Source organism: Ursus arctos, unplaced genomic scaffold (genome assembly GCF_023065955.2).
Source record: "Ursus arctos isolate Adak ecotype North America unplaced genomic scaffold, UrsArc2.0 scaffold_2, whole genome shotgun sequence".
Classification (NCBI taxonomy): Eukaryota; Metazoa; Chordata; class Mammalia; order Carnivora; family Ursidae; genus Ursus; species Ursus arctos.
In genome coordinates, this window is record NW_026622874.1 from 67,959,852 (window position 1) to 67,970,346 (window position 10,495).

Below are 10,495 nucleotides of genomic sequence, written 5' to 3' on the forward strand. Positions count from 1 at the left end.
CCCTCTGATACAGGGAGAGCCCCGCCCAGAGCTGGATTCCAGGCCTCGGGATCGCTGGCGCTCCGCCCCCGGGCGCTGCCGTCCAATCCCGGGCTGGTCCCGCCCCCTTCGCGAGCCGTGACCCCGCCCCTGCACGCGGATTGGTCAGGCCGCCAGTTCTGCTCCGCGCGGCGAAGACCCGGAGCAGCGAAATTCGCCCAAGGAATGCCCCCTCCCGGCCCTGCTGCGCATGCTCGCTCCGTGACCTCGGCTTAAGGTGACGGCTCGAAACGAGGCGGGGCCCCAGGCAGGAGGCTGCAGGACCTGCCGCGGTTCTGTCGCCGGAGAGGGAGAGGTCCGCTGCCGCTGCCGCCGCCCGGCCGGTGCCCGGTGAGCACGGGCCCCAGCGGGCCGGGGAGGGTCCCGGGTCCCACGGAGTGGCCCGGCCCTCCCGGGGGTCCCGAGGGCTGCTGATGCTGGGAGGGGGGGGTCACCCTGCTCTGCGTCTGGGCGCTCAGGCCGCCTCCTTCCTCCTGGCTCCTCCTTCCCCCCATCCCACCCCACTCGGGACTGAGCACCGACACCCCCGGTCAAGGATCCCCACATTGGTCTGCCTTTCCTTGACCACACCCAGTACTGCCCCCCTCCCTGCGGCCATCCTCAGCCTCGTCCCACTCTGGCAGTTGGAGCTGTGAGATGTTGAGGCGGGGGGCAGACACCCTGGAGGCTTGCTGGCGAGGTGGTTGTACTAACCGGAGGGGAGAGGAGCTGGGAGGAGGGGCCATTTGGGTGCAGCGCAGACGGGTCTGATGACAAATTACCGTGTGTGAAGAGGAGTACAGGTACCTAAGAGCCAGGGCGCTGAAGGGAAGGAGGTGTCATTACCTGAAATTCCCACTGTGGGCAGGCTCTCCCCTGCGTACTACCGAGCAGCAGTCCTTGACCTTTTTTGGATCACTGCCGCCTTGAAACTCTCCCTGTAAGGATGTGTACCTGTACACCTGAGTGGGCCCATCGTCCCACCGGCGGCCCATTCACAGTCCTCCGTGAGCCGCGTGGGACAGTGATGATCTGGGGCGCAGCTGCCGGTACCCCCAGGACTTTTGGAAACAGTGCACCCTTGCCTACCTGCTATTAAGAACCTCTGCCAGATTCGCCACTATTGCCATCATAAGGTGGAGCCTGCCCGAGAGGGTAAGGGGTTTGTCCTCGTGGCTGAGGACACAGGTGCTGGTGGATGTTGGTGGCATTTTTCTCCTGTACGTGTGGACGTAATTCTCTTGAGCCCTCGTCAGTGGCCAGGCGTGGTTCATGTCTTCAGAGCCTCAGGAACAAGGGATCGGACCTTGGATTAGTTACCTGTTGCTGCCGTAACAGATTACCACAAGTTTCGTGGCTTTAAACAGCACAGCTTCCTAACAGTCTTGTAGTTTTGGAGGCCAGAAGTCCAACGTGGGTCTCATGGAATTAAAGCCAGGTGCAGGCAGAACTGTGTCCCTTCCTGGAGGTTCCCGGAGAGACAGTCTGTTTCTTTGTCTTCTCCAGCTCCTGGAGCCGCAGGCATTGCTTGGCTCCCTGCCACTCCCTCCTTCTTCAAAGCCAGCACCATCCAGTCTCTCTGACCCTGCTTCTGTCCTGCTTTCTCCTTCTCTCTTCCACCTCCCTCTTGTACTTTTTAGGACCCTTGTGATTGGACCCACCCGGTCATCCAAGCTGCTCTCCTACTTCAGGAACTTCCATGCCATCTGCAGACTTTCCCTGTAGGTTCCAGGGATTAGGGCCATTAGGCCATGATTCTGCTTCCCAGAGTGTCCGAGGGGCTCCTGCCAGTTCCTAATGTTGTATGAATTGGGGTTTACACTGAGACATCTTCACACTTCTGAGCTGGCTTTCTGCAGACCCATGTCCTGACCGCGGGCTAGGATGAGTGGGTGACTGGAGGTCAATGGCGATATCAAACCACCAGATTTCAGAGTTAGAGGGAGGGTGCCAAGTGAGGGAAGTAAACTATTAAGCCCTTTGCTCTTTTTAATGCATTTCTGCTTCGCTTTTAAAAATTCTGTTCATTCGTCGGTCAACTCTTGATCTTAGTTCACTTCTTGATCTCAGGGTCATGAGCCCTGTGTTTTATTTTATTTTATTTTTTTGTTATTAAAAATAAAATAATTCTGTTCATTCAATGAACTTTCACTGAGTGAAATTTAACTTTCAAAAAAATATATATTAGGCTTAAAATAGCTGCCTCTCAGGTCTTCCCTCCACACCCAGAAAATTGCTGGAAGGATGACTCCAGAAAAGAGGCTGATCCAGCCCGAAGGACATGACCATTCCTGTTCATGGAGAGATTGACAAACAGTTCAACCCATGAACTAGCAATTACACACTTCCTGCGTGAAAGGCCCCTGGTATCATCCATGTCAAGGTATCAGAATCAGATGTGGTACTAGTAAAAAATGTAGGTTCTCGGGCCCCTCTCCAGACCCCTTGAGTGGGGTTGGGGATGGCGTAGTCCAGGACTGTGCGTTTGTCTCAAGAACTCTGGTGATTCTTAGGAATGCTGAAGTTGGGGGACCACTGGTTGTAGACTTCATTTCCCTTTCTCCTAATAGCCAACAGTTTTATGGAGCTGATTCCTGTACTGTGCAGCTCACTCTCTCACAAGGTACAATTGAATGGCTTCCGATGTATTCATGAAGTTGCACAGCCGTTGCCATGGTCAGTTTTAGAAGCCGCCATCCCCACTGGCAGCCACTCCTCATCCTCCCGCCCTCCCCCCACCCCTAGCCCACCGCACATCTGTCTCCAAGGATGGACATTTCTACCCTCAGCTGTCTGGTCTCTAGGTCATTTTGTGTAAATTGAATCATATGATACGTGGTCTTTTATGACTGGCTTCTTTCACTCCGCGTAATCTTTTAAAGGTTCATCCATGTTGTAGCATAATTTTTTTAAATTGCCAAACAATATTCGATTGTATGGATATGCCATCTTTTATTCACTCATTTGTTGATGGGTGTTTGACTTGTTCCCACTTTTTGGTGACAGTGAATAATACTGCCGTGAGCATTCATGTACAGAATTTTTTTCAAGATTTTATTGATTTCAGAGAGAGTGCAAGGGGGGAAGGGCAGAAGGAGAGGGAGAGAGAATCCCAAGCAGACTCTGCACTGAGCGCAGAGCCCGATGTAGGCGTTGATCTCAGGATCCTGAGACCATGACCCCAGCCAAAACCAAGAATCAGGCGCTTGACGGACTGTGCCATCCAGATGCTCCTCGTGTTCAAGGGTTTATGTGGACACTTGTCTCCAGTTCTCTTGCGCATGTGCTTGGAGCGGAATTGATGGGTCCCATGGTAACTCTGTGCTTAACGTTCTGAGGAGCTGCCAGACATGGCTGTGCTGTTGACAAGTCCGTCAGCAGTGTAAGAGGCTTCCAGGTCCTCCTCATCCAAACCAACACTTGCTTTGTCTGTTTCGTGTGCGTGTGCTCCTTTTATTATTTGCATCCCGGTGGCGTGAAGCAGTATCTCGTGGTGGTTTTATTCTGTTTCTCTCATGACTAATGACGTTGAGCATTGCCTATGCTCACCAGCCATCTGTATCTTTTCTTTGGAGAAAAGCTTATTCAGAGCCGTTGCCCATTTTTAAATTGGGTTACTGGTCTTTTTGTTACTGATTTGTAAGAGTTCTTTATAAATTCCAGGTATAATTCCCTCATCAGGGATATGATTTCCAAAAATTCTTTCCCACTCTGCGGGCTGTCTTTTAACTTTTTTGATGGTATCCTCTGATGCACAAAAGTTTTAAATTTTGATGGAGTCACCTGTACTTTTCATGTCATATTGAAGAAAGCTTTGGCTGATATAAGGTTATGAAGATTTACTCCTACCTTTTTCTTTTTTGAAGAGTATTTTAAAGTTAATATTTGTATACGGTGTAAGGAAGGGGCCCAACGCTGCGGGATTGCATCCCCAGACCAGGAGGAGCCTGCAAGCCAGAAAGGCGGGCTAGCCCTGGAAGATGTGCACTGAAGCCAATCCCTGTGTGGATTGGGCAGGACGGCCTGTACTGGGGCTTCCCACATAACCTTTTTCTGCCCAGAGTGGCTCTACCAGGGGAGGCTTTGGTGGTGTCCTTTCTGAAGCTGGTCCCTGGGTTCCTCCAGGACTGCTCTGTCACCCTGTGGGACAGGATGAGCAGGGCAGGGAAGGACTGCGCTGGGGGAGCAGAGGTTTGCTTGTCCCAGGGCTGAACTGGGGGGCCATGGGCAGGAGGGATACAGAGACACTGATCCCAGGGGTGCCTTGGTCAGGTGACCTGTTACCAGGCAGATTTCCTTGAGCGCTCACACCCTGGAAGTGGGGGCTCCATGTCTGTCGCTCCAAGAGGTCTCTGCTTTTATGTCTTGTGGCCAAGGGACTGGGGTGGAGGGTTGGCAAGGGATTAGGCACCCCAAACCCTCTTTGGCATTGCACCCCTGACTCCTCTCATGGATGGAGTTTTGGAAAACTTTGGAAATCTGGGCATGGACCCCTCAAGCCATATGCTTTGGGAGGGGTCCCAGGAAACAGTGAGAACTGCAAACTGGGTTAGATAATCAGGGTCGGGGGGCAGGTAGGTGTCTGTGAGCCTTGCCATTGCCTGGGTCCTGAGATGGGCAGGGGAGATGTCTCCTAAGGATGAGGTCTCGTTTCTGTAAGCTGAGAAAGACCCTGCCATCTGCCTACCACTCATTCGCCCCCAACAGACCAAAGGCCACTCCACACTGCCCTGCCGTCGGCCTCCGTAATACATCCTTTCTGCTTCTCCAGGCCAGAAGCCAGGGAGCCCGGAGTGACTGGATTCTCCAGACCCCTGTCCAGCCCCATCCCCTCCCAGCTGAGGCAGCACCAGCACTGCTCAGGCACAAGGTCACTGCCCTCCTGGGGCCCCGGCATCTCCCGAGCTCTGTGTGGTCCAGGGCCTCTGGCCTGGGGTGGGGGACACATCTAGGTCTGAGTCCAGAGAGTCCTGCCTCCCAGAGCCAGGCGTCCCCTCTGCAGAGCACCAGCGGGTGCCCGGCTCGGTCTCCCTGTGACACAGTGTCAGCAGGAAGGCCACCGGGCATTGTGGGAGGGTCCATGACCTGAGCCCATGTCCCAAGTGCTGGTCTCTGAGGCTTGGTGCTCAGGACGGCCGGTTACCGTCATCCCGGGCGAGGCACAGCAGGTACCGTGGGGGGACGGGCTCCGGATCCCCCTCAGCCGGACTCCCAGCTCTGCACTTCATGGCCGTGTCGGCCGTCCTGGCACGCCTCAGTGTCCTCCTCTGTACCCTGGGTCAGCAAGAATGACCCATTTTCATACACGGGCCAAGTGAGATGGGAAACCCCGTGAAGACACGGCCCACCGTGCTCGGCACCTACGGGCCTGTCTTTGCAGAAGCTCGCGGTTCTCAGTGCCTCAGTCACCCCAGCAGCCCCTGGAGAGCCCTGCCTGCGGCACATTTTACAGACAGGAGGGTGGCGTTTGGGGAGGGGAGGTGACAGACCCCAGCTGCCTGCGAGGACGCGGCTGAGCGGAGGCAGCGACCCGGGGTGCTCCAGCTCTGTGCGGGGCCCTCCCCGGCCTTTCAGCCCCATCTGCCTCCACCTCCACCCCATGTCCATTTTCCTGAGCCCCAGGCCCAAGGGGGCCTCCCCTGATGGATTTTGCCTCCTTCCTTAGGACGGAGCCCCTGGACTGCCAGGTTCCCGACCAGGGAGGAGGAGGAGGAAGAGAACTCCATCTGCTGGGTCCTGAGTGTGGCCTGGGGGACGGGCCATTGTCCCAGAATGCCCCTGCCGGAGCCCAGCGAGCAGGAGGGCGAGAGTGTGAAGGCTGGCCAGGAGCCGTCCCCGGAGTCCCCTGTGCCAGGCACAGATGTCGTCCCCGCAGCCCCCAGGAAGCCCAGGAAGTTCTCCAAACTGGTCCTGCTGACGGCTTCTAAAGACAGTGCCAAGGTGGCAGGGGCCAAGCGCAAAGGCGTGCATTGCATCATGTCCCTGGGGGTGCCTGGCCCCGCCACCCTCGCCAAAGCCCTCCTCAAGATCCATCCTGAGGCCCAGAGGGCCATCGAGGCGCCCCCCCAGGAGCCTGAGCAGAAACGCAGCAAGCCGGACACAGGTGAGGCCCCCAGGTGGTCGCAGCGAGCACAGTGTGAGCAAGACCTTCCCGGGGCTGGAAGTCCCCTGACACCCGGGAACCTGGGGGCTGGAGGCTGGGCTGGCTGTGGACGGTGTGCACGTGCTGTCCACGTCACACCTCAGTGTAGGGCCTGCATGTCGGTCGGCCCCCACGCACATGTGTCTATGTGGGGATCGGCCTGGGAGGGTGAGTTTGTATTTCCCTCTGGGTACATTTTTGCAGGTCCTGGGCCCATTTCTGTCCATATCTGCTCTTATGTGTCTATGTGTTAATGTGTTTGGGGGTCTAGGGGTATATGTTTCTGAGGTCCCAGGCAGGCTCCCCAGCCCCCACCCGGCTTGCTGCAGGCGACACTGGAACATGGATGCCTTCTTTGAGCATGGAATCCTGAGGGGCGCTCAAGGGAAGGGATGCCCAGTGCCTGGGGAAGAGATGAGCTGGGTTTCTTCCCAACTGGAAGTGGGGTCTGCTGTGCCCTGAGAAGATGGGGACAATAAAAGCCACAACAGTTGGCCTCCATTTGCTGCCTATAAACAGGTGGCCCCCTTGAAGCCAGCCAGGGCACTCGGGCTGGGCAGTGCAGGGGACCCCACTCACTGCTGGAAGTGTAGGAGTGAGTGGTCTGAAGTACTGGGGGGTAACACCACCGCTTCCCCTGGAGCCCAGATACCACGGCACTGGAGATGGGGACATCCCCAGTCACAGGCCTGGAGTTTCAGGGCACACAAGAGCGCGCTCAGCTTCCTTCAACTGCTGGACAGGAGCTGCACTCGAGGAGTCGGGGAAGCCCATCGCCCCAGAGCTTGAAGGCCCCTCTGCAGCATGTCCAGCTCACCCCTGTTTCTACCGGCCAGTCCTGCCCGAAGTGCACCCTCACATTTACTTACTGCCTCCCCCAGTCCAAGGGGTGGAGAGTGCAGTCCCTATGACCTGTGAAGAAGCAGGGTCAAGGAGCTAAGTCACCGCTCTGAGGCCACCAGCTGGTCACTGCAGAGGGTGGAGTGGGGAGTATCTGGTCAGAGCCTGCTCTTCTCATGGAGCTGGGTGAGATGGGCCATCTCCTGGTCCCTTCCACCCCGGCTGAGACCTCTGGGCCCTTCTCAGATCTGCCTGGGCTCTGGCACCATGTGGGCCCCACCGACCCCACACAGCCCCTTGGCAAGAATTAAAACGAAGCCACCCATCCTCAGATGGAGGGCTGGAGGGCAGAGCAAGGGCTACATTTCAGCCCTACAGCCTCCCCTAGGCAGGTGCTCTTGTACAGTGAACTACGCCCTCCACTGGCCACCCTGTGTTTACCTCTGTGCCTACTCCACAGACTTTCCCACCTCCCCCATCCCAGGCCAGGTGGTGGGGATAGCAGTGGCTCCCTGGTGCTCAGCCCAGATTTGGTCCAAAGTTCCCTGGGAATGACTTTAACAGCCTCTTTGTCCCTGGGCTGGTGGCCTTGGGGAGCATGTCTCTGAAATCAGCAAGTATTTCTGTAAGTCAGGCAATGGCATCGCAGAAAATCCCCTGGCTGGGCTGAGAGCTTCAGGCCCTGGGTTGCCCCCCTCCCTTTTCCTCTGACACCAGCCTGACCCACTCCCTTCTCTTCCAGACGGAAAAGAAGATGGAAGGTTGGCAGGGCAGTCTGCCCCCAGTACCGAGGTGGTGGGGGAGGAGCCCACCGCAGATGCCGTCATGCCCAACACGCTCCTGTAACTCTGACAAGCTCGGGTATGCCCCTACTGGGTCAGTGAACTTGGCTGTGACTTCTGCTGGGGACCCAGTTGCAACTGATTTTTATTCTCAAACATTGTGTAATTTTTTCCAAATGAAGCATAAATTACTTTTATAAACAGAAAAAAACTCAAAAAGCATAAAAGAAGCTGTATGCTAGGTCCCATTATGGACAGGTTTTAAAACCTTCTGTGGTCCTTTGAGACCTCGATGCAACCCCACCAGCCCTCCCTGGGCCCTTTCCCAGGGCTGCCTGGCCTAGGCCAACGCTCAGACCCCTGGCCCCTCAGCCTGGAGAGCCATCACTGGCCTGGACTGAGCTTTCTCCTTCCTGCTGCTCTTGGCCTGAGAGGGGGCCAGTGGGACCCCCCAGGCCTGAGCCCCTGCAAACCCGATCTAGCCCCTCCCTGACCATCCCTCCTTCAGCCTGCTCCTGCTGGACCCCCAGGAGGCTCGCATCCTCCAGGCAGCCCACCAAACTGACAGCTTCCCCCCACCCCTGTGTTCATGGCTGCCCAGATTCTGCTGCGGAGGGGGTGGGCCTGCAGTAGGGCAGGTGGACCGCAACGGTGTATGATGCCCCTATCATGTTCCTTCTGGGTGTTTTGGGGGCTGAGATTCCTGGGCACCTGAGCCCCTCCCCAGGCACCTTGGGTGCCGCCCCTGCTAGAGGAGGAAGTGAACAGAACTCTTCTGTTACCCCCCTGCAAACGGACATCAGGGTTCCCTGGAGGCCCCCCGACAGGAAAGGCTTTGGCCTCCTTCACCTCACGTGGTCCTCCTGGTTTTGTGAAAACTGCCATCGGGCAATGGAAACAGATTATTTCTAAAAAGTTGCGACTAGAGGCCTTATGTTTTTGAACATCATTTTCCCGAATTGAACCTGTATCTATGGACCCCTCTAAGGAAAAGCGAGTTCCTCAGCAACCCCCAGCCCGGCTCCATCTCACTCTGTTACCCTCCAGCGGGATGTGACATTTATGTTCTGTAACCAGCATTTGAAACGTTCCTTTGTCTTAACTCTATATTTAAATAGATACCCGCTCCTCACCACATTTCTCCTTTCCTGCGGCTCTGCGTCATCCCCTTGGTGGGCTGGTGTGGTCAGACGACAAGAATGTCTGAGGAGTTGGTGGTGGGGTGACCCCCGGGAAGCAGAGTAAAGAAGGGGCATGAGGAGGGCAGGGGGCAGCAAGGGGTGACTTGATGTGGCTTGGCCTACTGTCCTGGCAGTCCTGGCCCCTGGCAGGACATGGTGGATAGTGGCTCAGGGTCTGGGGGCCTGGAGCCCACAGGGAGGATTCCAGGCTCATGATGGGGAGTGGGAGGCCGGGGAAGGATTTATGCAGAGGGGGCACACGGTCAGCATTGTTTTACAAAGCCCACAGGCACCATGAGAGGACCCGACTGGAAACGTCCAAAGTGGGCTCTAAAAGGCTGGTGAGGAGGCCACCACAGCCTTGGGGGAGAGGAGACAGAGGGGAGGTGGGAGGGAGGTTTCCCATCTGGGAGGGACGGGGCCACCGACCAGGAGGACAATCGACGTGTTCTTGTGAAAAGAGTAGTTCCCTCGGATGTTAGAGCAGAAATTCCTCAGAGGTCACAGATTGGTGCCAGCGCTGGGTCTCTGCGCTCTGTGTGCGGGTGGGTGGGGGTCTTCATTATAGAATGAAGGGGGCTCTTCCTCAAGAGTCAGGGCACCTGCATGGTTCAGCTGGTTAAGCCTCAGACTCTTGATTTCAGCTCAGGTCATGATCTCAGGGTGGTGAGATGGAGCCCGGCGTCTGGCAGGGTACTGGTCATGGAGTCTGCTTAAGAGTCTCTCTCTCCGGGGCGCCTGTGTGGCACAACAGTTAAGCGTCTGCCTTTGGCTCAGGGCGTGATCCTGGCGTTATGGGATCGAGCCCCACATCAGGCTCCTCCGCTATGAACCTGCTTCTTCCTCTCCCACTCCCCCTGCTTGTGTTCCCTCTCTTGCTGGCTGTCTCTATCTCTGTCGAATAAATAAATAAAATCTTAAAAAAAAAAAAGAGTCTCCCTCTCCCTCTGCCCCTCCCACCCCTTAAAAAAAAGAAAGTAAATAGGAATACTATACACTTCCTTCAAAACATAACTTATTGGTCTTCAAGCTAAAAAAAAAAAGATAACTCATGGTCATTGAAATATACATACAGCTTATGAAAAATATTATAAATATCTCCAGTAATTCTGTCATCTAGAGATAAGTCTGTAATATTTTTCGTATTCAGAAAATTGGGGATGATACAGCTAATTTTCTCTTCCTCCATTATGGATGACTTTCCGACACGGTTTGACGGACTGCAGGATGCCACCCCCGGCCAGGAGCCCGCGCATCCCGCAGTCCTGACACCGGCTGCACCCCGGTCCTTTCCAGCTGGTCCACAATCCTTTACGGAGCCCTGGGTGTTCCTGGGACGAAGCTCGAGAAGGCGGACCGCTGCTCCCGGGGAGGACCAGCAACTCCCGTGAGGGCCTGCCCCCAGGCATCCTTGTCCACCGGCACCGGCACTGTCACCGACAGGATGGTAGTCATAGTAGCGACAGCGGCGGCGGCAGCAGCACGCTCCAATTCTTTTCGGTGAGCACCGCCTCCGCGCACGGGCTCCGGGG

At 56.1% G+C, this 10,495-nt stretch overlaps 1 protein-coding gene across 2 annotated transcripts; it reads left to right on the top strand.

Annotated features, from left to right (window-relative positions):
* Positions 1 to 215: 215 nt before the first annotated feature.
* Positions 216 to 9,894, top strand: FLYWCH2 (FLYWCH family member 2). Of its 2 annotated transcripts, XM_026491355.4 has the most exons (4): positions 242 to 369; positions 4,790 to 4,888; positions 5,684 to 6,121; positions 7,743 to 9,894. In XM_026491355.4, exons 3-4 carry the CDS (start codon positions 5,791 to 5,793, stop codon positions 7,844 to 7,846), a joined length of 435 nt encoding a protein of 144 aa, XP_026347140.1. In that variant the 5' UTR covers positions 242 to 369; positions 4,790 to 4,888; positions 5,684 to 5,790; the 3' UTR covers positions 7,847 to 9,894. The 2 variants fall into 2 exon arrangements, with proteins under 2 accessions (XP_026347139.1, XP_026347140.1); XM_026491354.4 differs by lacking the exon at positions 4,790 to 4,888 and having other exon boundaries at positions 216 to 369.
* Positions 9,895 to 10,495: the final 601 nt, after the last annotated feature.

Coding starts and splice junctions, on each gene's coding strand:
- FLYWCH2 (XM_026491354.4), top strand. CDS start 5,791: ATGCCCCTGCCGGAGCCCAGCGAGCAGGAGGGCGAGAGTGTGAAGGCT. Junction 6,122..7,742: donor ACGCAGCAAGCCGGACACAG/GTGAGGCCCCCA, acceptor CTTCTCTTCCAG/ACGGAAAAGAAGATGGAAGG.